Below are 26,248 nucleotides of genomic sequence, written 5' to 3'. Positions count from 1 at the left end.
CGACTGTTATTCCATTGTCTCCTGCCGCTTTCCCCCGTTTCATGCCTTGCAAGGCCTTTCTGACCTCATTTTTTTTATAGGAGGAGTTTCTGTACACTGTTCATTATTGTTTTGAATAGAGCGCTCCTGAGTCGTCTGGGTACTGTAAAGGTCAGTATAGAATTCTTCCGCTGCTTTTACTATATCTTCCGGATTGCTGATGATATTACCCTGCTTATCTTTTAGCACATACATCTTGGTTTGTCCTATGCCAAGTTCCCTTCTCACTGATTTCAGGCTGCGTACATTTCTTACGGCTTCTTCAGTCTTTCTCACGTTTTAGTTTCGAATATCACTTATTTTCGCCTTGTTGATCAGTTTTGACAATTTCGCGAATTCTATCTTATCTCTTGAGTTGGACACTTTCATTCTTTGTCCCTTCTTTATTAGGTCCTTTGTTACTTGGGCGAGCTTGCCTACAGGTTGATTGCCTTGGTGCCTTGCCTCCCACTTTCTTCAGTTCTTTTTGACGTCGGCCGGTGTCAGATGGGGGCCTTCGCAAGAATTCGAAGGTCGTTTGCAAAATATTTATAACGGAAGAATGAAGAATACGATCGGTTGTTAACAAAGTGAATCAACCAGTTTATTTTGAGATATGTTTCACAGATTGCACAACTGTGATAAATAGTTTGTGTTTGATAATTTCTTCGGTCCGTGAAAAATGTAGACCTCATTACGAAATTTTTTCAACTTTGAGCCATACTCCGTTCTTGGGGTAAGCCATGGCGAATGTCGATCCGATCCCCAAATGTTTCTCCTGCAATAGCAAGAGAAAAGGTGGAACAGCTCCATTTCTCTATGTGTTTGAAAATTCAGAAATGAACTACTTAGATAATGCTGTTTCAACTGAGATATTAGGATTATAACCAGTTATGTCTTGGGCGCTCTTCAATATCATAGTAGCATGTGGTGGGTTGCCAACAATGTTGCGAACTGGAGCGCACGTAAGTTTCGAATCCCGTAGAGGACGTGTTGCTTTGCAGCTGGCTAGATTTGCACACACTAAATACAAACCACCCACAATGAAACACACTGAGGACATGGTTTGTCCTGCGCATGCTTACAGGGATGAGCTTCTCTTGCATGACCCCGTCGACGAAGAATGCATCAACTAAGCTAAACAGGTCTCATAGTCGTAGTTATAATATTGCCACGTTAAAGCGAAACACACTTAACCATGCTTGCTCGTGTATCGATCAACTTCCAATGCGAGCTGCGCCTTGCATTTGAAACTATAGTTAATGGTTACTGGGAGCACGCACCTTAATGTGACGGTCGTCCAGAATAAGCTTGTATTGTGCCAGTAGCTTCGCCATGACTAGTTTCATCTCGAGCTGAGCGAAGCGCATTCCTACGCAGTTCCGAGGGCCTTGACCAAAAGGCTGGTACACGGTGGGATCTACCTGGCATTTGTTTTCTGGGCTGAACCTGCAAGGAGTTTCAGGCAAGGAGGGCCAGTTAAGCTGCGTTGTACATTGACATTGCATTTTTGTTGAGTACGTCTCTCAGACACGCAAGCGACGCAAAATCTGCTTAAGTTCATAATCAGAAAGCAGCCAAGTGCGCGTACCGAGGTCAGGTGGATCTGCTAAGCAGCAGGGCGCAGTGCCTGAGCTCCACGCTGGCAGTATTTCCGCTGCTGGTATGAGCGTTGTAAGTAAAGAATCAGCTCAGCGTTTGCGTTGTGCGGGTGCGTGGTAATTCTTGGATGTATATTTTTGAACGCAGCACAAAGTAAACGATGAGCTGAAACTTAGGTTTACCTTATCTGTATCAAAAACTTGCTCTCGCGAATCTCGTCTTAGCGCGGTTGTAAGGTTAACGAGGGACAAGCCGGCCATTGTAGATACCACCTCTTCATTGTCAAGACCTCTGACTCTAAACAGAAATCAGTATATTCGACCAATCTTCAACAATATATTATAATGGGATTTCATAAGCTTCGTCGAGCGATGTCCATGATCTACCTTAACCCTTTGGCGAACGAACAGTTGCTTTCATTAGGCAGTACTTCTAGGCTAATTATTGACTAGAGTTATGGATTCAGAGCTGGGGAGCAGAGCGGGGACGAATGGAACTTCGCAGTATAGGAATGCCGGCCTAACAGAGAGATTCGGACGTGTACTCTAGTTTTTGCAGACTGTGCCTCTTTTGTGCTGTTTGTTTTGAATGCTGGTAAAGGAGATTTTTGTTGATTACTTATACAGACAACGCAATTGCTAGCGCGTGCACTCCGAGCTCTTCCAGTAGAACTGAGGCTGATTATGCCACTCTCTCCTCTGCTTATCCTCATTTCGACCACATTACATACGCACGCCACAATCGCTTCCCAAGACTGGGCCGTAGAATAAAACAAGCAGGAGGATGCGTAAGCACAATTTCCAAAATTGTGTGAGTTGGCTTTATTCACGGTAAAGACACATATGGGGCTTAAGACATAGCAACACATAACCTTTGAGGGATAACGAAGTGGAAGACTGCGGAATATTTCACCTAGCTGCGGTTTATAGACACAATAATTAAGCCCACGCCGGGCGTACCCAATGTGCCCCGCTTAGAACCTCTTTTGAGAAGATTCTACAAGCAGGGGTTTTTCACGATGGACTAAAGTTATATGCGCCAGATTGACGAAGCTGCGTTATTGCGCGTCGATTCTCTCAATATATCTGATTATCTGCGAGAACACTTTCGCGAGAGCAAGAGACCTCTACGAAGACACCAAAACATTAACAGTGTATGAAAAGAATAACACCTTTCTGGATCGAAGTTTTCGGGTTTGTTCCAATAGGCTGGGTCGTTGCTCATGTAATGACTGGCGATAACGATGCTGGTTCCAGCAGGTATAGTGATACCGTTGTGGACGTAGTCGCAAGCGCACCTTCTTGTCGTGAAGCTGCCGAACAAAGAAAGCAAACTTTTGTCAGTGATTTCCCTTCATGAAAGTAAAAGTATAAACAGCGTTAACTATATCATTGCCGTTTGTTGGGCGGTTCGGTAAATGGGCTTGGAAGGTAGAGTTAGCGCCAACGGACACGGACAGGAAGGGACACGACAACAGAACAGCAAAAGCCTGTACGTGTACCTTGTCGAAGCACAGGGTGGTTAAAGTAATCTGCCAAGTTGACGACTATCTAGTCTTTTTCGAACCAAACGCACATTCGAGAGTAGATAGGCTCTTCAAAGTTTTCTTTTCTGAAGGCCATAGCACACTTACTCTCACGAATGAAGAGCCAACTGATAAATGCTGCGCTTCTTAGATCCTCAGCTTGAGTTCACGGAATGGCACATGTGCTGGGAGTAAGAACCAAGGACCACGAGCCTCTGCCGCGTGTCGGTGCGCTCCCTCGAAGCTCGTAAGAGGAGCATGCACACTTGTGTTTTAGAAATGTGTTGAAGGAATTTCGCCAACGTAAGATCTACACGTCTCTTAGCCGTGAAGGCCATCTATCAGCAGCTGGGTTTCCGGAGTCAGAGCAAGTTTCGCTTGCAGAGGTTCTGCTATAAAGATACCGTGTAGACAGTAAGACTCGGTACGCGGCAAATCAACGGACGGAAAGCAGCAGGAAGGTAGCAGTAACATATTCTTGATTTGTAGTGTGAAGTGACACACACACAGACTAGAAGAAGATAGGACGAGCGCTATCCTGTCTGCAGCGATATCCGTCGACGAGCGATATCATGTAGACAAGACGAGCGCTCATCCAGTCTTCTTGTAGTCGGTGTGTGTGTCACTTCGCCCCTACAAGCCAAGAATATCTTACCGTATTAACTCGCCCAACTTTCTATTCTTTTGCAAGATAGCGGTAGTGCCCCATCTGCATAGAAAGGCACATAGTCTCAAGAAAATGGCTGGTCGCGTGGACACAAAAGTGAGTTTCACAGCACCAAAAAAAAATCAGCAAAACATGCCTGTTGACGGAACCGTACCGCAAGTCAGCTGTCGGATGCTCTAAAAATCATCGTAACAGATTTGTGGATTTCGTAGAAACTGTGGTGTACGAGCTTCCGCTTTCATGTGAGAGAAAATACATCGGACATACCGGAAGATGTCCTAATGACCGGCTGCGGGAACATTGTTTAAAGGTGACAAATAAGCACGGTGTTCATTTGTCTGCCCGTTGTCTGGAATGCGGCTGCACACCGTTGTCTGGGTCCATGCCTGGTTCTTGCAAAGCACAAAGATAAGTATGTGCGAGAGGTAATTGAGGCTCAGGATATCTGTCGACGTAGTAAAACGTGTGTTAGTGCACCTTCCGTCGACTTGTTGGATAAGGACATGGTCTTTCTGGAAGTCTGAATTTGGATTACGTGGCGCCACTGTGCATGAGTTATTACATGGTTGTTTTCTGGTAATAAAATTGTTGAAGTTAGTTCATTGTGTTGTCACCTCCCTTCCTGTCCTTGTCCGCTGGCGCTAAATATGCTTCCCAAGCGTTAATTAGCCGCCTTTATACCACAGCACACTGTCAGATGATTGTCTGATAAATTATGTTTAATTATGCTGGACACGGACAAGTATAGCTGACACTGGAGACGACAAAGGAAAAGGAAAATTTGGAGTCGACATTACACGTGGGGAAGTCATGAACTCTTTACCCAGATCAGCTGGCCCAACGTGGCAAGAGCATTCTGGTACTTCCCTACAACCATATTACTGTTACCGGGTTAAAAACAGTCAGACGTATATTTGCAGGATATTTACAATAATTGCAGCAGCTGACAACATGGTAGACAGCGCGCGAAGTCCAGAGCGTCGTCTTCTTCCGTCCAAGATTAAAACATCTTCTTCGTCAGCGTGTCACATGACCCCCGGCGGCTGAAGCACCGGCTCGGTGCTGGTTAGGAGACGGGCGAGTGATACAGCTTAAGACGCGCGACGTGGACCACGTCGGAGCGATGCTGAGCCACGGTTGGCTCAAGAGGGGCGATTTCGTACGTGACGTCAGTTACTTGATGCAAGACACGGTAAGAGCCGGAGTAGTGTGAAAGTAACTTCTCCGAGGGGCCAACGCGTCGCGACGGCCACCAAAGGAGAAAAAGGGCGCCCGGTGTGTAATGGACGTCACGATGGCGGGCGTCATATAAGCGCCGCTGATTGTCCTGCGACTCCACAAGTCGACGTCGGGCAATATGGTGTGCTTCTTGTGCTTTGAGTATGGCTTCACGGGCGTACTGGGATGTAGAATTCAGACTAGCAGGCAGAACGGTGTCGAAAGGTAGCGTAGGGTCGTGGCCAAACAAGAGGAACAATGGAGAGAAGCCTGCGGTATCATGGCGAGACGAATTAAAGGCGAAAGTAACGAACGGCAGCGCAACGTCCCAGTCGCGATGGTCAGCGGAGACATACATGGACAGCATATCTGGTATCTGGACAGCATATCTGACATCTGGTCGTCCTTTCAAAGCCAGTCGTCGCAGCAGACCTGGTGGCGCCTTTCCGTTGGCCGCTTCCCAGGAGATCGCCAGCCCCCGCCAGTCAAATGTAATAGTAGATGTTCATCAAACTAAGCACTTAAGGTAGACCATGGGGGGCGAGATTGCATGCGCTGGCAGGTATTGCTCCGGCCGCACCATTCGGTGCACTCTTATGCAAAAATGCACTCTGACGAGCACGCCCAGCTGGCCAGAGGTGGCGGTGTTAGCCGAGGGCTCTGGGGCTCGCGGAAGCGGCCGAAAAGATCAGACGGCGCGACATCTAAAAAATCAGACGACGCAGGCGAATTAGTTCCCGAAAACAACGACTCACCCTGTAACTGGCGAAAAGCAGCGAAGCGTTTCAGATATGACTTGGTCCATATATTTCATGCCAAAGACGTTGTCGTACATAAACTCTCCCTGAAAAAAAAAAGAAAGTTTTGTGAAGTTGAAATCTTATGACTGGGCAATAAAAATTGTAAGCGCAAATCTGGAAAAACTTATACATCTCTATTCAGGACAGCAAGGATTTCTTCTCGAAGTCGATCTTGAACATCTTGGTGTTTTGCGAGAAGGTAGGCCATGAAAGCCAAAGAGGTGCCCGTTGTCTCGAACCTGCAATTTACGTGTGGCTGAAACGCAACAAGTGTTCTAGGTAGCAAGCTCTGGCCATGCAATGTAGGTGATTGAAGGACAAACGTACTCTTTCTTTATTGGCGTTCACAGCTCAAAAAGAAGTTTCCCCGACAGAAATGAAGAAGTATCAAAAGTCAGTCCTGTAGATTATATTTATTTATATATATATATATATATATATATATATATATATATATATATATATATATATATATAGCTATAATTCGCCGCTTCAGTCTAACTAACATGCAACACTCGATTATAAGCTTATTCCATGAAATTAATAAGTTGGAATGGGCTATTGGGAAACTCAATGCTATGTTGGAACTGTCCTGCCGCCAACAACAGTACTACTGAAAAATACTTCTTCACAAAGAAAACTATTTCTAACGAGCGAAAATACTACAGCATTTGTGGCATCGCTGCTGACAAGTCCACGTGCTGGGGATCTTACATTAATATGCGTTTCAAACTTATGCGAAATGCATGTTAGGATATGCAAAACAGGAGCTGATTGTAGCAGCATTGCTTCCAGACATGCCAGTGCTTGCAGTCAGCTCTGTGTTTTGGTGCCGAAACGCCGGCAGCTAGCATATTAAATGAGCAAGACGGCTCCACTCCACGAAAATTTCTCAATTTCATACAATGGCAACATATTGGCGAAAATGTTGTAATGAACCCGCCGTTTCAAAGTTTTAAAGCTAAACACAACTTGCAAGCAAGATTACAAATGATATTCGGGCTATGATAACATCGCGCTCCATTCGTTTGCAAGGTCTATATGAAAATGACATTATAATACACAGCGGTGCTTACTTCTTAAGAAAAATTCTGACTGAACAAATCGGGCAATGAATGTCGACGTTCATGCGATTAACGTTGAAGCAATACAGCCGACACACCACATTTACAGCGGCGAAACGCGCCAAGAATGAGCCGCGCACTGTAGCCGGGATCCTCTATCACACGTCCTTCGGAACACTAAGTTCGGGACACCCCTCCCCCCTATCTAGAGTGCACGAGCTCACAATCCCGGCGACGTACCCCTCCTTTTGCTTGCGGCCTCCGAGGCTTCACCGGTGTGCATCACTGCAAGCTAACGCTGAGAATTATTCCTTCGCTTCTGGCGGTCATCGTGTGGCACCACGCTAAAGCATCACGCTGCTGTGTTCGGGAAACTACATAATGTGACGTGAGTTCGAATGCACAAAGCGGCCGGGAAAATTGCATAGGATTTCTTTTTATTTTACAAAGTGATTTCAAGGGGCTAAACAGGCACTTAGATACAAAATGGATCACGTAGGCTGAGCCTGATAATCTTTTTACACAAATTATTAGTACTCCTTTAATACTAGTTTGACACTACTCATAATTCCATGCAATAAAGAGAAGAAGAAAAGTTGTCTGTGGCACCGCGCTAAAGCATCACGCTGCTGTGTTCGCGAAACTAGTGTGACGCGATGTCGAATCCACCCAGCGCCAGAAATATTGTATGGGATTTCTTTTTATTTTACAATGCGGTGGCTAAACAGATACTTAGATACAATATGGATGAAGTAGGCTGAGCCTGCTGATCGCATTAGACAAATTATTAGCACTCCTCTAATATTTACCACGGCGAGTGTGCATACTTTCTTGTTTAACAGGACTTTTTCTTTGTTTGAGGCGGAGGGAAGGGGCTGGGCACTTTTGCTGGATATTTCCGCAATATTCGGCTTCACCCGCCGTGGTTGCTCAGTGGCTATGGTGTTGGGCTGCTGAGCACGAGGTCGCGGGATCAAATCCCGGCCACGGCGGCCGCATTTCGATGGGGGCGAAATGCGAAAACACCCGTGTACTTAGATTTAGGTGCACGTTAAAGAACCCCAGGTGGTCGAAATTTCCGGAGTCCTCCACTACGGCGTGCCTCATAATCAGAAAGTGGTTTTGGCACGTAAAACCCCATAATTATAATATTATTATTAATATTCGGCTTCATAATTTTAATCAAACACTGAGGAAATGGTCGTTGCCCATTGGCTCATTCTCACCCTGCCATGAAGAGAGTGAAGCCATTCGCCAGAATTTCGACATTTGTCAAACATCGCTTCTTTGCGTTAACGTTTACCATTTCAACAGTGTGTTTCTCTGAAAAACAAAACCACGGAATAAATGTGTCACGTTACCTAAAGATTAAATCATTCTGTCATTAATGACAGACGTCAGGAGACGCCCGGTGCATTCATTCTCACCTTCGGATGCGCTGTCAACATCGTAGGATGCAGTGAGTGAGTGAACGCTGACTGGCATTTCATCCTCTACTTCGGCATTGAGCATCAGCTGGAGAAGATCGGTCCTATTTTTCTAAAATTATTTAAAAAATTCATTTATGAATGGAGGCGCACTTGAAGTGACAGCGATATATCAGTTACATGCAATCTGTCGGCATTGCGCTTGAGATACTTCTGATTTTTCAGACGTAGATGACTTTTTCGGTAAACTGAACGGCTGTAGTTGCACCTATTATCTGTATAATTAGATTCTGTTTGGTCGGGCATACTAGAATGATTGTGCATCGCAGAGCCACCACGTAGCGAGGTACATTCTCTTGAAGCAGCAGCAGCTTCTATTTCGGTTCACGTATAGGCTGCAACGATGAAGTGCACTTCGCTCCAAGTTTTGTTCATCGTCATCAACCAATATGGAACGTCTACCGCAGGGCGAAAGCCTCTCCAACGTATCTCCAAAAACCACTGCATTGCACAAAATGATTCCGCCTTACACCTGCGAATTTCCAAGTTTTATCACACAGCCTTGTTCCTTGTCATTCCGCGATTATGCTTTCATTCTACCGGCATCTACTCGGTGACTACATTAGACCATCCGTTAACTTCCCTACCCACATAGCGTGCCCAACATCATTTATTTTTCTCATCTAAACTGGAATAAAAGCTACCCACGTTTACTATAATCCGCGTGGCTGTGTTTCAGTCTCTTAACGTTACGCCTGTCGGTTTTTGATTCATCGCTCGTTGCGTAGTCCTGAGCTTCTTTTCTAGCTTCATTGTTCGCCTTATGTACGTACTGATAGTATACATGACCGTGCATGTTTTCTTTATCGGAAGCCTTAATAGTGTGTTTCATAATATTCGGTACGGCACCATGGATACCGGGGTGCTGCGTGAGTTTATTATGGAGTGCAATGCTGTTTTCATCAGCATTCGTTTACTGACCGGATAGCCCTTACAATTACCAAGGTAGTGTAACCGCACAACCTATTGACGTGCACTTCCCTCCATTTTTATAAACAACAGAACAATATAAATATATTTTTTCTCCGAGCAAAAGGCAGCCCCTAAGAGATCAGTCCTGATAGCTATTCGAACCTACCTCAGGGTTTTCACGACGGAACTGTATGATAGGAGTGATTTCGTCAAAAGTTTTGTCTGCGGCAGTCTTGTTATGCCGAGAAAAGTATGATATGATCGCTCTCCACAAAATTGAAAACTCTGGAAAGCACGCTGGAAGAGAACGGTTATGATCATCGGGGTGAAATAGGAATGCGGGAAAGAGTAAGCGGATCTCCTTTCAGACTGCGATACATCGAATGTGGAAGGCGACGTTCAGCTGCTAGATTATTAAATTGAATTTAATGGCGCGTCAGCGTCTGGGGGATGTCGTGTGCAGCCAGGAGGTGTTAGAAAATTAATAGTAAAAGCAAGCAAAACCTGCCTTGCTCTAATGCTTATTAAAAGATAAATTGGTTTCGTCGTGCAAGTTCACGCACACGCGCACGCACGCACGCACACACACACACACACAAACACAAAATGAAACAGACAACATGCCACAAATGCCAGGCATCTGTACAGTTCATGCATATTTTGATTACAATTTCATATTCACAACACAAACACAAAAATTCTTCAGCGAATTGTGCAAATTACACAGGCCTCTACCCTCCACTTTACATTTAAGCGGTCGTTAACTTGTTCCGTGACATTGACCTGTATAATCTACTTAGAAAAGGTGTAACCCACAACCTACGTGCCAGACGAATAAAGCTCTAACGCTTTAAGCAGTCATCACCAAAGCCCGCGAATACACCAAAAATTGCCGCGCCTTCTTGCATTCAGCCTAACTACATAATCAGCCTTCATTAATTAATAAACTTCTCAAATAACATAATTGGATGAAAAATGTCAATGAGAAAATTGTGGAGCAACATGAAAAACTTCCGACACAGCTTTCGGTTGTCATTACGGCAATTTCGCGTGTATTCGCGGCCTTTCACCGCTCGGAAAAATTCATTTATATGACCCGTATTGAGCAAAAGAAACTTGTATCTGCAGTTGTTCATGTAGCTCTACAATTTTCTCATTCACACTTTTCATCCAATTATGGTGGGACACTTTGGATATTTTTCTGTGGGCTTTGCGCCGATGTACCACAAGATTGGCTCTGTTCAGTTAGGCTTGTCAAGAAGCCACTTCATGTAATATTACGCACACGTTTGTTCCTATTTTGTGGTTTTCCCGCTACATTTGTATAGTTTGAATTGTTCTCTTTTGGCTCTTTACCAAGCTTTGAACCATATATTTTCTGAATTCTCAATCATAAATAACAGGCGCAGGTACCATTAGGAAGCAGTGCAGATTGAACGAGGTATCCAAACAATTTGTTCCTATTTTGCTGTTTTCGCGCTACATTTCTATAATTTGAATTGTTCTCTTTTGGCTCTTTACCAAGCTTTGACCCATATATTTTCTGAATTCTCAATCATAAATAACAGGCGCAGGTACCATTAGGAAGCAGTGCAGATTGAACGAGGTATCCAAACAATTTTTCGGTATGTCGCAATCGTTGCTCAGTTATGGCTTGATGAGCTTTCTAGTAATAGATTATTATGGTTTCACATGGAGTGTGTTCTCGATTAGGTGAATAGCCAATGACTCAGACACACAGTCCGTAAACTCTGGTGTATCAAAATCTAAGGACTCTGTCAGAATCTCTGACGATGTGATTCCGGGAGGCTAAATGTCTCATATACACTAAATGTATACGCTGAGTTTGGTGCCTGAAAGTGCCTATTAAAGTTCGCGAAATTTAATGCGAAGCCGTAGTCGCGCTATTGATATGCTGGAGTTTCAGTGGTAGATAGGTTAGCAAACAATTACTAATCACCTTTGTACTACAGCAATTGGATTATAATTGAAAAAAATATACTTCTTCGCATTATTTTTTCACAAATGTACACTCCGTTGCCATAAATAAATGTGATTAGTTCATTCCAACTTTCATCGGTGAGGGACGGTGTTTGGCCATTACAAGTTAAGAAATGTCGCAGGTCCCACGCATTGGTGCAATCGAAGTTTTAGGAAGCATTTCACGGGTAGCTGGCTATGGAGCAACGTTTTGGGTTGCAGAAAGTGTTACCAATTGGACCAATGTCTTTATGCAAGGCAAGCTTTTATGCGTCTTACGGGAAGCGTGTGTTTGGCGACAGCAGCGAAGCGACGGTGACAACGAAGGCATGATTTCTACTCCGCCTGCTCACGTATTGTTGATTGCTGGTTCCTGCATAAATATTGGGCGAACACATACGAGAGAACCATGGATTCTGATGACATCTGTGACTAGGGGTTACACAATCCTGCATACCTATATCTACTATTTAGCCTATCTTGAAGCGACTATGGTAATTCCTCTACAGTGACGACACAATAAAACCTGTCTGACTTGGGACGACAGTGTGATAGTCATACATTTTCGCATAGCTTCTCTGTACCTCTAATTGCTACAACGAAAGGACTGGGCAATAAGGGCCAATCCAGACGGTATGCAGTCGAACATAGCGTCGTAAAACTTGGACTGACACGAGGGAAGAATGTCAGAAACTGACACGTGACTCAGGTCACCAAATGTCAGAGAGTTAGTCGTCTGTAGCACGAGAGGAATAAATGTGCAGTCGTGGCCTATGGTTATAGCTCTGGGTCGATGTGCTGGATATCATACGTTAGATCCCGCCGTTAATTGGCCGAGCATTGACGTTTTTTGAAGAGGTCCGAATGAGGCGAGGGAAAAGCCTACCTACCGACAGCAAAGTGCTTGGAATGAAGTAAGAATGCTTTCCAACAAAAAAAATATAAACACTTAATGCCATCTTAGTGTTTTGAAAGGAACTGAATTCGGGAACAGTACCTTAACGCAATCATCGGTTGAAAGCTACACAGTTTTCTATATTCACTGCACAACTACGCGAAACTTTCCCGCTAAAGCGGTGGTTTCTCGTTTTTCTCGGATTGTCCGGAAACACGCAGTCTGCCTTTATTAGATGAATCAATAAATACGCATATTAACCCAAATATGCAAGTAAGGTCGCCGTGGGAACACATACAATAATTCTGATGCGAAGGCGGCCTTAATATGTTTATAGCCCTACCTAACTGTCGTATGTTAGCGCTCAACGGTGCGACATGTCAAAATATGAAGCGACGATCAATTAAATTAAGTAAACGTACGTCCATGGCTTGTGGTGGTTCCTCGAACAAGTGTTCGCCATCGTCTGCCATCACATTGCCAGCGCGAAACAAAATGGACACAGAGTAGACAGACAGACCACAAATGCTGATGGTGCCTATATATATGTTTTGTCTCGCGTATTGTCTTTGACGTGCATCGCGAACACGACAATCCACAAGCCCGTCTAAAAGCTTTAGTTACCATCTGTTAACTTACCGGTAAGAAAGTTTATCCATGCGTGACGAAATTGTTGAAAAGCCTCCAAACTCTCCTGAAAGAGCGACTCTGCGGTGCTGTTTCTTAGACCTTTGTTCTGCAGGTTCGATTTGAGGCCAAACGCTGATCGAATCATCACTTCGGCCGCGAGCCTCTGGAAGAGCTGCCGAAACTCGATGGCTTTTTGCTTCGACCGCATGTCCTCGACGACACTGAGAAAATCATCGGTGCTGTCATCCATTAAGTTCACCATCTGTGCGTAGAACGTTGTGCATGTGGTTGAAAATAATCGCACCGATTGCGCCACCGGCTTTTCCAAAAAAATTAATTGATCGGTGATCGAGGCATGATAACAGGAGGCCATATGAACAATTTTTCAGGGAATAAAGCACATTTTCTGAACGTCCCGAAACAGTCACTCATAAAATTACAGCAAGAATGCCGCATATTTTATTCACCCCTCACAACTACTGCTATCTAAAACCTTTGCCTGTCTATTTCGAGTGAAACCATACGAGACGCTGTGAAAGAACAGATATCTCTCGAAGGTTTCTCCATCTGGATTGGCTTCTTCCTCGCCAATTGTAAACAGTCTGTATGAGTCGATAGCTATCGCACACATACTATGCCAATTCACTCGGGAGTGCAGCAAGGCCTTTTGTACTCGGCCTGCTAATATTTTTTATGTATGCAGTAATTACACAACTAACATATCATCGTAATTAACTGTGCCTATTTGCTGCGGACTGCTTCTTTAATCGCAAAATAACTGTCCCTGGTGACATCACGCGTCCTCAAACTGATCTCAGTAATGTTTACATCTGGTTAAATATAACAACAAAAAACAACAACAAAATGTAAGAACAAATAGTTGCGAGTGGGCTCTTGTGTTGTGCTCTCATCGAGTCCAAAGAGTACAATCGGTTGACGGAAAAACAAGGACTTGAAGTGATCAAGAGAGCTTGAACTAAGAAATGCTCAAGCTCGAGCCTCCTCCCGATTCATAGCTGCCTACCTTCTTCATGTTTCTCGTCGTAAAGGCTAGCGAAATCAGGCTGCGCATTTGCTTCCATCGGTCGGCCTCCGAGTTAGTCAGGCTATGCTTGTTGACAGGGTGGCTCCGTGCAAAGCTTGACGACATCTGTAAATATATGTGACCACAGCTTTCCTTGCAGAACTGCGAATCACTGAATTTATTTTGCATATAGAACTAATAACGAAACAAATTTCGCTTTTTCACTTTTCAATGTATTACCTTAAAGACCCCTTGATAGGGGTATTACATAAGGGGTAGGGATACATTAGTACATAATTTGCATAATACCTCACTGAACAGGCTAACAACAACAAAAAACTACACGAGCTAAAGTGTTACATACGTCAGCGTAAATACATAGACCTAAATATTACAAACTAAAGTTGCACGAGCATATAATTCTGTTAACAGAAGTCACTTTCACCGTGAAAAGTGCGCAGTGACACTCTCCACGAGCGTACAAGGGCAAATGATGGCGGCGATTTGGTGGGGCAGGTTGTTCCAATCTATAGCGGCATGGCAAAAAAAATGAGGCGGAAAAGGTTACAGTGCACATGCAAGGGTGGCCCACTCGAAAAGTTTGCCGTGTACGATGAGATGTTCGGACTGCGGAGAGGATATAGGGTGGTTGATTAAGAGAGGTGTGATAAAACTTATGGGGAAATGAAAGGGTTGCAGTGAGCCGGCGCGTACAAAGGGGAGAGAGAGAGAGAAGAAACTTTATTAATGAATAGCCGGCAATTTCGTTGTGGTGGCCTCAGGTGGCGGCTCCAAAGTAAATTCAATTCTTTCTGTAAGTAACATATGCTCACGTCATTTGAATAATTAGAATGGATGAACCTTGCGGCGCGGTCTTGAACGGCTTCGAGTGCGTTGATGAGATATGTTTGGCGTGGATTCCATATGGCGCATGCATATTCCAGATTCGGTCAGACTATTGACTGGTAGGCCAGTAGTTTAACAGGTTTGGGGGCACGTTTTAGATGACGCGTGAGAAAACCCAGTGAGTTGTAAGCAGATGAAATGATGTTACTGACGTGTGTGCGCCAGGATAAGTCGTTAGATATAGTAACACCTAGGTACTTATAAGACTGCGCAGCACACACGGGAATGTTATTTATTGTGTATTGTTAAGGAAATGGAAATGGAAAAGGAAATGGTTAAGTAAATAAAAGCTACAAAATTCCAATAAAGATAGGCGTCAGGCAGGGAGGAACGATCTCTCCAATGCTATTCACAGCGTGTTTACGGGAGGTATTCAGAGACCTGGATTGGGAAGAATTGGGCATTAGAGTTAATGAAGAATACCTACGCAACTTGCGATTCGCTGATGATATTGCCTTGCTTAGTAACTCAGGGGACCGATTGCAATGCATGCTCACCGATCTGGAGAGGCAAAGCAGAAGGGTGGGTCTAAAAATTAATCTGCAGAAAACTAAAGTAATGTTTAAAGTCTTGGAAGAGAACAGACATTTACGATAGGCAGCGAGGCACTGGAAGTGGTAACGGAATACATCTACTTAGGGCAGGTAGTGACCGCGGATCCGGATCATGAGACTGAAATAATCAGAAGAATAAGAATAGGCTGGGGTGCGTTTGGCAGGCATTCTCAGATTATGAAGAGCAGGTTGCCATTATTTCTCAAGAGAAAAGTGTATAACAGCTGTGTCTTACCAGTACTCACGTATGGGGCAGAAACCTAGAGGCTTACGAAAAGGGTTTTACTTAAATTGAGGACGACACAACGAGCTATGGAAAGAAGAATGATAGGTGTAACGTTAAGGGATAAGAAAAGAGCAGATTGGGTGAGGCAACAAACGCGGGTAAATGACATCTTAGTTGAAATCAAGAAAAAGAAATGGGCATGGGCCGGACATGTAATGAGGAGGGAAGATAACCAATGGTCATTAAGGATTACGGACTGGATTCCAAGGGAAGGGAAGCATAGTAGGGGGCGGCAGAAAGTTAGGTGGGCGGATGACATTAAGACGTTTGCAGGGACAACATGGCCACAATTAGTACATGACCGGGGTAGTTGGAGAAGTATGGGAGAGGCCTTTGCACTGCAGTGGGCGTAACCAGGCTGATGATGAAGGAAATAGGCCGCGCCGACGCGAACATACCATCAAGTTGCATTTCTTAGGATTAAGTTCCATTAACCAACGGTCGCACCATTGCTGTAAACAGTTAATGTCATCCTGAAGCAAGTCCTGACTAGATGTGCTAGTAATTGTTCGATAAGTAACGCAGTCGTCTGCGAACAAACGAACGTTGCATGACACGTGCAGGGGTAGGTCATTCATATATATATCAAGAAGAGTAGGGGTCCAAGAACATATCCTTGTGGTACATCGGAAGTCACTGGTAGGTGGTTAGATGCGCGGTTGTTAACTGTAACGAACTGAGATCGGTTTGTCAAGAACGCTTCAATCCATCGCAAAATGTCGGGGTCAAGGTTCGCAAGCGAAAGTTTTAGCAGTAGACGTTGGTGCGGTACCTTGTCGAACGCTTTTGCAAAATCTAGAAACATCGCGTCTGTTTCCGAGGCTAGAATCTAAGTCGGTGTGAATATCATGCAGGAAAATGGCCAGTTGTGTTTCGCAGGAAAAGCCTTTGCGGAACCCATACTGTGAAGAATGAAAGTATTTGTTCGAGTCAAGAAACTTCATGATTTCTGTGTACATGACGTGTTACATGAGCTTACAGGGCACGCTCGTTAATGAAATGGGGCGATAATTAAGCGAGCAATTCCTGTCACCTGCTTTGTGGATGGGAACAACATTTTCCACCTTCCAGTCATGTGGTATTTCTCCAGTTCAACGTGACTGCGAGAATAGCAAACACAGGAACACCGCGGTGACATGTTTAATATTCTTTAACAGTTTCGAATTAATGTTATCCACGCCGGCTGACGATGTGAGTTTATGATTGTTAGTTAACGATGAGATACCATCTGGGGAAAATGTAATGGTTGGCATAACACTTTTTGCATTAGTACGCGAAGAAAATGGGGACGTGTTAGGCTCTTCTTTAAATACACACAAAAGCTGCATTAAAAAGGTTCGCGCACTCTACATCCTCGACCATTTCACCTCCTTCATTGGTAAGTGTTACACTGTGCCTTTCTTGAGGGTTTATCACCTGCCAGAATTTTTTGTGTTATTGATTAAAAGTTTCTAAAGGTCATCACCAAAGAATGCATCTTTCGCCTTGCGAATCGCTGATAGGTATGCGCGTTCAGCAGCGTAGTATTTTCCCCATGCACACATATTCGTCCTGCATTTTGCGGCGCGATACATGCGTTTCTTTTTGTTTTCTAGTCTTTTTAACGAATTGTTAAACCATGGTTTTTGTTCATGTGTTCGAAAGGTGATTTTTGGTATGAACCGGTTCGCTAAGTTGTTTATTTTTTGGTTGAATATCAGCCAAGTTTCATGAATGCTGCGGTTATGAAACGTATCTTGGAAGGAAGGTAGAAAATTCTGTAAATGTTCACATATTACATCAAAATTACCTATGTCGTATAAGTGTATAGTTTTCTCGCGCTTTTTCAGCAGAGCTGAAGCAAAGCGAAAAGAAGCATGGATGACCTTGTGATCACTAATTTCTCTAAAAAGGGTGACGGACGACAAACTGTCTGGATGGTTGACCAGTACTAAATCTAATATGTTTGCAGTGTCTTGGATGACGTGCGTTGGCTCTAATATTAGTTGTGTTAGATTAAAGTTGAGGTAAACGTCCAGAAAATCTCTCGCTTCGGCTTGGTTTACTAGAGTGGGTACTGTGTTGCGCCAATCAATGTCTGGTAAGTTAAAGTCTCCAGAAAGAAGAAGGTCGGCATTAGGATAGCGAGAGCAAACCACATTTAGTGCATTGTTTAGATTACGAGCGAAGGCGGCGCTGTTGCAAGGAAGCCTGGAACATACACCTAAAATCACAGACTGCAGGGCGGCATGGCATAGAATAAACAGCACTTCTAATTCTGATGTGATGTTTATAGCAGAGCACGGCAACTGTTGACTGACGGCAATAAGCACAACACCTCCTCTAGTCCCGGTACGATCTTTTCGATAGACGCTGCAAGTAATGATGTAATAATGCAAGTATCTGATGTAAACTAGTGTAATAAAATGAAAAATCGCAAATGAAGTGGAGAAAGATGTGGCAGAACACTACGAGCTTGTATTACCGCAACTTTTCTCGACACATAGTAAGAAGAAATAAGTATAGTACAGATTCTGTATAAATTGACGACAGACAAGCTTTATGGCAAATGATTGCGCTCTTTCAGTTTCAAGCACCAATGCCGCAGCAATAATACTTGTTCAAACCAGTGAACAGGTGCCGAAACCATTGAAGTTCATCGATAGTGCCTTCAGCGACTATCACGGAGATCTTCGGCCTACCTTATTGCTATTTAAAGAAATGCAGAGAAATTGTTTTACGAATGCCTTTATTTTTTGGTATAAACTCTGTCGCGAAAACGACGGCACGAGCATTTGCATACGAGGCGTTTGAGGGGCCTTCAACAGAGCCGGGAAAAATGTAACGATTGTAGGACTTTCGGAACTTCGTTTGCATACTGTCGGGCATCTAGCCTGCGCTGTCACCTGAATCAGCCAGCAGTGAGTGGTTAACTTAGGAAAGGAATAGATTTGAGTGCAATGACTAGTTGCAATATGCCAGCCAAACATCATAGAGCACTGAAAATGCAAAAAACATGGAGTGTGTGTCACACGTTATAAACCGTATGCACAGGAGGCTTGGCATTTTTACAGCGCTCTACCAACGGAAACACACCACATGAAGCCAGAGGACTGGTGCTGAGATGGCGCTGGAACAATGATCAACCTTGTCTACTTAATGTGGCATTTTCATTTTTTGTTTCACCGCTTAAAATGTATGAAGCTACTATAACCGACTAGGCTAGCTTTCTGCCTTAACTGCGGCAAAACAATTTAACCGATGTACGCCTGCAGCACCCCTTAGCGTTGGAAAAGAAATCCGTGTGCCCTCATTCCTCAGAGCTGCTAGCCTACTCGCAAGCTGAGATGACTTCCCACCCCTTGCGTACCATTTCACTGTACAGTCTGCAGTACACAGTCAGCACCGACGCGAAGAACACAGCGAATTGTGTGAAACGCGGAGGAAGCAAAACCACCAATTTCAGTACGTCAAGCAGCATAAAAACGAGGACCCGCACATGAAAAGAAGGAGGGGGAGGGGCGCTATCGGCGCAACTGGGACATCAGCCATCAGCAACGACGGCAGAGGAGAACATTTGTCGAGGCAAATGAGAAGAGGAATTGCTTGGGGAAGGGCAGCCAACTTCATTCTACCATCGGCCGATAGCCTTTCACTTGCTTGTACCCCCTGTAATGGCTAAGAACCTTTACACAAGAACTCTTTCTAACACGCGGAAGAACACCTTATACCGAAAACACTTTTGCCGCTGACATATGGAAGGGTGCCCTCTTAATGTTTGCACTAAGAGACTCAGTAAAACGTATTGGCACTACACTTTTTACTGAAACCAACAAAATGCACAAAAATATTCTATCTGCAGTATGCAAAGCAAACAGGGAAAAAGGATCGAATAAGTTTTATTTTGTCACAACATTACACAGTCTCAAGGTGAGCGATTGCTCATGTTCCACTCGGCCTACAGTTACATTGCTTTGGCAGTGCGAAACTACCGTTTAGTTTACGCATTTCACAGTGCGTATCTCATACGTTGGCGGCGCTCATTGAGCTTCGCTTTTAGAGTTAAATCAGCTCGGCAGCTGAACAAGGAACGCGTTTTGCCCGGCTGGTTCTGCCTTACGGTATCGAAATGAGCGTTCCGTGAGCGCGTACAATCGCGTTTCCCGCGGAGCAGCTGAGTTCACGCTATTATAGGCCACGCTGATTTGAACTGTCAGCAAACATGAAGCTAAGAATGCATACGGTGCTTCCGAACTCTGAAAGAGCTAGAAACAAGTGAATCATACGGCAGCCCTTTGTAAAGCCACATGTAAAGCCACAGACGAAGCAGCCAAAGGCCAAATGACGTAGAATGACGATCACGATTCTGAGAGCTGCTGATATGGTTTGAGAGCATTGCTGAAGTAAAATTTTGCTGTCAGAAAAAATGCACCAATGCTACGTACAAATTAGGCTGGCAAGCACGACAGTAATGACACGATACCATCGTGTTCTGTCAAGTATTCTTGTAGCTCTATTATAGCTATCCTCATTATCGCTACCCTCAAGCGTGCATTGCATAACATATTATATACAGGTATATGCGATTACTACATGAACTGTGAACAGGTGGCAGGGTCACTGCAGAATTTATCTGTCTCTACCCCTGCCATCCAAGACCGAGGTGTGTCCAAGATCATGGCTTGGTGAGGCACCACGGTCGACAGCAAGGACGAGCGCTCGGCTTCCCATCTGGCCGCTTCCACGACAGACAAGCGCTAAGTGTAGGATGTCCACGTGTCACGTCAGCGAATGTACAAGGCAGAATACTGTGTACTCACCACAGATGGCTGAGATTTGGTTTGCTTGCCAGCAACATACGAGACTTGATCAGGCTCAGTGAAAGAATTGTATCCTCATGCATGCAGTATTTGGAGCTGCCAAAAGAGTGAATCTTCTGCTATCGGCCAATAACGCAAAATAATTGTAAATGATCTGCTGCGCTTAATTACCTTCTCTTCTATAACGGTATTTGCATGCTGTGAGCTTGTGTTTGTGAAGCAATGAAGTTTGTCTCGTTGACAGTCCCTTGCATCCGAGCATTAATTCTGTCAAGTGGGGTGACAGGTCAGGCATGCGTGACTTGGTAATCCACACTTAATGTAGTAACACCAAATATCCTTCTTTCCTTTCCTTACGTCGTTTAGATAAACAGATCTTTGCATTATGCTGTGCTTTCTTTACTACTCTTTATGGTTATTTACTAAGTCAAAGATTGTTTATCTAATGCATTTTTTTATGTGATATCTCACATGACTCATGAGCGCTAACATTTTCGAACATCGACCCCGCTCCTTTCGTTATACCCCACAAATGGCTTTTAAGGGTGTAATTACTAATAGTGATAATGATGATGAAGGAGATCCGCGCATGAGGCTACACATTTAGGCCCGTAACGGAGTTCATCTCCCACTGCGCAAGGAGCTCTTAGAAAAATGCAGATATATCTTTGCGATGCGTAACCACGCGCCAAAACCTTTTCAGTAGATGTACTCTGTATCCAATTTTTCTAATTCTTACGCTGAACAACTGTCCAAAGGCCACTTGCTTTATTGAATAAAGAAATCCAAACTTACCTGTGGGGCCGTGTCAGGAGCAATTGCAAAACTGTCTCTAAATAGCATAAGGGAGGGCAAATAGTTATACTCACTCCTCGGCTGTGGAAATTGTGGAAGTCCTTTATCTGGATCTTCTTGGCAAGCTCTTTGTCTTTGACGATAAGGAATGGGTGAGCACCATTGTAGAAACTGTGAAGCAAAACGATATTAAGGAAGTTTATTTTGAGAAGGCATGGTGTAAAACGAAGTGAAAGGGGGGCATCATTCCTTAGACTGACTGTTCAGCTCGATAAATTGAGAGGCACAATGTAATTCATAGGTTTACTTTAACACTACTTTAGAAATGCACCACCGCCTATAGATGAAGCCTGATTGTATTTAAGGGGACATATTATGCATTGCGCACATGCATTGTAGATTCGGTCTTTAATCTGGAATTTTATATTATCATATTTGTGTGTTTACAGCTTTTCTATAAGCTGCCGGCAGGGTTAAAAAAAGCGCGAATACTTACATTCTTTGATATGTTCAGCGTTCTGTTTGTTCCAACAGTGTTCTTGTGGCTTCCTTTTATTTATCAGTTTTATTTATGCGGATAGTTTTAATGTCTGTTCAAAGGAATATATAGAGCCCTGTTTTGCTGAATGTTATTACAAAATCGTGTGGCAGCCACCGCACGAAACTGCTCAGTCCATCAGCTTTTGTGTGGCTGCAGCTTGCTTTTCTACATTAATGAGAATTATAGAGGCGAAACTGAAAAGGCCGAGCTTCATTCCTCTCTCATAAAGCTTCATAGCTGCCAGATATGGTGTCAAAGTTTGTTTTCAGCTCTTAATAAAGCTGGTAAGGTGGGAGCAGCTGACGAAAAAAGAGAGAAGGAATAGGAGAGCACAGGCTGTAAAATAAACCAAGGAAAAAATGACCGTGCCCTGTAAGATTGCTGTTGTTTACCAAGTCCCTTTGTCTTGCAGCCTTACGTACATAGTGCAGACAGGCTGATGCATTAATGTGAAGCTATCGGAGCAACCCAATTCTTTAGACAAGAAATCTACAAACGTGACAAAGCACTGTTTCGAATGCAAGTGTGCACCGTTCTTTGATGACACAAGAACGCTGTTTGTGCCCACTGATAGCATTACAAGGGAAGTGGCGGAAGCTCTTCACATAACGAGAAAAGGTAGTGGGTGTGTTAGTCAGCCTTGCGTGGCCTTATCTTTGAAGGGAATGGGGTGAACAACGGCGTTAATCTCACCCGCGAGCACGAGGCAATGTTTTGGGAACGGCTAATGCTTTTGTTCATATCGAGCATGCGCGCCCGCTTGATGTAAGGCTTTAAGCCATAGTGTTTTTTCCAATAAACGCAGTTGTAAGTTCTGCACCTTGTGTGTCCCATCCTCTCTCTCTCTCTCTCTCTCTCTCTATATATATATATATATATATATATATATATATATATATATATATATATGTAATGTTCTGTTGTCCGGTGTGCGTGTTTAGTGCTGTTTTTAAACATTATAAAAGGCATTTATTTATTTATTTATTTATTTATTTATTTATTTATTTATTTATTTATTTGTTTTACCCTCAGCTAGAGTTTGTACATTAGAGAGGGGAGGTGCGTATTACAGACTAAGATTGAAAAAAGAAGAGTTGATACAGTTAGAATAAAGAGCATGAACAATCGACAAATTAATACAGATTGTAGTGCTGCCTCTAAGAAAAAGGAGAGTAATTTCAACATCTTAAAGTGAAAACAAACAAACAAGCTGTCTAAATTAGAAGAAATTGAGTACGAATAATGCGGCAAGTTCAGCATGTTATCCGAAAGATTCCGAAAGCGCCATGTATCCGTAATAGCGGTAGCTGCATATGGCAGCTGATTCCTCTCGTATAGGTGGTTCGAGGTAAAAATGCATGTGAATAGATCACAGCTCTACAACGGCGAACATCAACTTTGTGGGGGTGGTGGATTCTAGATCACACGAAAGGAGGACATTTAATGGACCGTTCACGAAGATGATTGTTGTAATAGTAAATTTTATGAAAAAGAGTGAGCCAGGCTATTTTACGCTGAAGGGGAAGTCTTGGAAGCTTGACTACTGACTTCATCACGGCAACACTGGTCGTGTGGTCACATTGGATAACATGAAGCGAATGGAACCATTTTGCACTCTCTCAAGTTCTTTTGTCAGTGTGGTACCACCAGAATCGCAGGTATAGGATGCGTATTCAAGTGACGGACGAATGTAAGTGGTGTAGAGAAGCTTTTTAAGTTACGGGCGTGTTGGTATAGGTGACGGGAGTATTGCCGTTGCTATAGTTCCTATTGTTTTTATTGGTTGGGTAAAAAAAAGCAATGAACACGCACCCGACGATGTCTCCATATTTGTCTAGCCACTGCTTGAATGACAATAGTGATCCCTGAAATAGAGCAACGATAGGAAACTGCTATACATAGCAAGTTATATTTGTTCGTGGCGTAGCAACAATGAGAAAAAAAACTGCCTTTGTTTATTGTTTGTATGAAGCAGAGTATATATAGTAACCAACACAAGTATTTTGACACTACAGCTGCTAAAAAGACATTGAAGTTCTAATCCATCTGCAGTCACAGTTTGCAGGCAATGGAAAGCATATTAATCCAACTATGACTCAAGACGCTTTGTTGGGTTGGCGTTAAATTATAACGTAAGTGAGTTCAGTGGAAAAAAAAAAGTTCTTTTGGTCCATCATAGATCCTGTTAACGTGAAGTGCCGTACTTAATTTGCCGGTATTTGTGTTCAGTCGCTGGTATTACAATTGTGACGGTTAAAAAAAAAGTAATCTGCGCGCAGTTTCTAACAATTCAGTAAGAAAATTTTCAGGACGTAATAGTCTAAGCATGAAAAAAAAATGTGTTGGCAGTCATCTAAGCTAGCTTCAATATTAGACAGCAGAGACGTCCACTGCACTCGCTAAGAATCCTATCACCGCCTTGCCTCGATTGCCTTCACACAAAAGCCGTGGCTGTTGTAGTATCAGCAGCACAACGCAAAGAAGGACAAGAAATGAAAGAACAACACGTCTCATTCTCAGATGTGCTCTGTTACGCAGGACGTACTTGCAAAGACACAGTGCGCATTTACAGAACAGTTGTCACTGCTGAACAGTTTCCACACGCTAATTACTAAATGCCCCAAGGTTGCATCGCCAAGGCGTTGAAGGTACTGGAAAAAACTTTTCTCACGAGAATACCGTAAATTTAGTTAGCCAGTGGTTATCAAAGAATGCGTGAACTCATTTATTTCCACGTTAACGATGTTTTATCGTTAGTGATTACAAACGACACTCAAGCGTGACCGAAATGAAGTCAAAACTGTCATTCCGTCTCTCAAGTCGCGTCGAAATATTTCGCTCCCCCATCTGCCCATTACATGAAATAATTTACGGTCATCACGGTTCTGCGCTGCCGCTTGCTCATGCACATCGTACTTATCGTCGTCTCCATAGTCAGCAAAGCTGGCAACGCCTGTTCGGCCGAACAAAAGTATTTGGTTTATCGGCTTTACCACTTGCTGCGTCCTGTTTTCGTAGCTTATCTTGTGTGGTCTTCTTCTTTTCTTTTTTTTTTTTATGAACTATATAGCCATTGTATAACGATGTTTGATGGCTACTAGACGTCTCGCTTTTGATGGTCTTACTTAAGCACTTGCATTGAGCAAAATTTTTCTATCTGCATTTACCGCCCTCGTCAATACTAACCCAACATGACCAGTGCATTCACTAGTTCTGTTGTCTGTGTTGATAATGTACGGATTACTTGTATTCGAAAACTCGAAACATTCGCTCCATGTTATTGATCTAACAATTTTTTGTATAACCCACTTTACATAATGTTCCTATAGGAACATGTTATGAATCTGAATAAATAAATAAATAAATAAATAAATAAATAAATAAATTTTCACGTTATGCTTTTGTCAGTAAAACTTTACCTTTTCTACAAGTTCGCACAGGTTTCCGGTAAGGAAGCTTGGAGGAGGTCCCATGATGCCGAGATCTTTGAAGAACGACAGGCGTCTCTTTCGTTGTCTGTAACGCACGCAATTGCGTACCCTATAAACAATGCTACATGGACAGTTTTAACTAGTTTAGACCAGTACGTAATGACGATAAAACTTTGGAGGAAATACATCACTTTCAGTTCAGTCTAGATATCTGCTAAAGTACAGTCACGCAAACTGTTCGATTTTGTTTAATGTTCCAAAAAGTGGCAAAAGTCAACGTATACGAGATCTTTATTATTGTGAATGAACAGCTCTATTGACGGTCTTATTCCTCACAAAGGTGCCTGCACCATAGACTGTGTAGTTATCGAATTCTTCGACTGGATATTTCGATCTATTACAACAGCTGCAGCGTAATTTAGTGGTTTTATGTATGTTATTCACATTACCGAATCTGACGCACGCTCTGCTTGGCGGAGTCATAGCTTCGTCGAATATGCCTGTTCAAGAGGTTAGGAAAATTCCACTTACATAATGAACCATGTTGTAAGCGTGACGAGGAAGGTCAGTATCAAGGTTTCCAGCATGGCTTTCAATGCCGATGTCCAGGTTGACTTCGCACACCTATAGATACTTCAGCTGAAAGTTGCCGCAAGGGTCTGTGGTATCCGAAAAGCTGTGTGCTGTACTGCTTTCGCAAAGATCCCGATGTCGAAGCGTTTGAAGCGCTGTTTCTTGATACCTTGTTGCAGTCCGCTCTGTATGCCAGCGTTATAAGATGACCCCTCACTGGGTTGTTATTCGAAAAGCCAGCCACTGAGTGTTAGACAGCATGAAATAATACCGCTATAAGAAATATAGATGATAGAGCATAATTAAATACAGCGACAATAAAAACGCCGAATTACATATATAAATTGGCGGAGGTAAAATTAGGGTAGCGCTACGACAATATATTCGGTAAGTTCCATGCGTAGGCATATCAGAAGCGGCGGCACATGAAGGAAGTCGTGTATTCCATATTTTATCCATCCAGAACCACAGGTCTACGCTGAGGCAGCAGAAAAGCTTTCCGAATTATGGTCTTGTCAAGATTCCTTCTGCGCAAAAGCGT

At 43.4% G+C, this 26,248-nt stretch overlaps 1 protein-coding gene across 1 annotated transcript; it reads right to left on the bottom strand.

Moving 5' to 3' along the window:
- Window positions 1-597: 597 nt before the first annotated feature.
- LOC126525638 (cytochrome P450 3A4-like) lies at window positions 598-25,958 on the bottom strand. Its single transcript, XM_055067624.2, has 14 exons — window positions 25,666-25,958; window positions 25,123-25,219; window positions 23,516-23,568; window positions 21,237-21,333; window positions 13,823-13,948; window positions 12,808-13,060; window positions 9,460-9,590; window positions 8,312-8,433; window positions 8,121-8,207; window positions 5,961-6,069; window positions 5,786-5,874; window positions 2,792-2,932; window positions 1,302-1,467; window positions 598-796 (listed from the first exon to the last, which is right to left on the bottom strand). Exons 1-14 carry the CDS (start codon window positions 25,719-25,721, stop codon window positions 713-715), a joined length of 1,611 nt encoding a protein of 536 aa, XP_054923599.1. The 5' UTR covers window positions 25,722-25,958; the 3' UTR covers window positions 598-712.
- Window positions 25,959-26,248: the final 290 nt, after the last annotated feature.

This window comes from Dermacentor andersoni, chromosome 8 (assembly GCF_023375885.2).
Source record: "Dermacentor andersoni chromosome 8, qqDerAnde1_hic_scaffold, whole genome shotgun sequence".
NCBI classification, from domain to species: Eukaryota; Metazoa; Arthropoda; class Arachnida; order Ixodida; family Ixodidae; genus Dermacentor; species Dermacentor andersoni.
Note: the sequence above shows the minus strand (reverse complement) of the source record. Positions and strands in the feature narration are given on the sequence as shown.

Coding starts and splice junctions, on each gene's coding strand:
- LOC126525638 (XM_055067624.2), bottom strand. CDS start 25,721: ATGCTGGAAACCTTGATACTGACCTTCCTCGTCACGCTTACAACATGG. Junction 6,070..8,120: donor TTCACTCTCTTCATGGCAGG/GTGAGAATGAGC, acceptor CGTAAATTGCAG/GTTCGAGACAACGGGCACCT. Junction 797..1,301: donor TGGACGACCGTCACATTAAG/GTGCGTGCTCCC, acceptor TTGCTATTGCAG/GAGAAACATTTGGGGATCGG.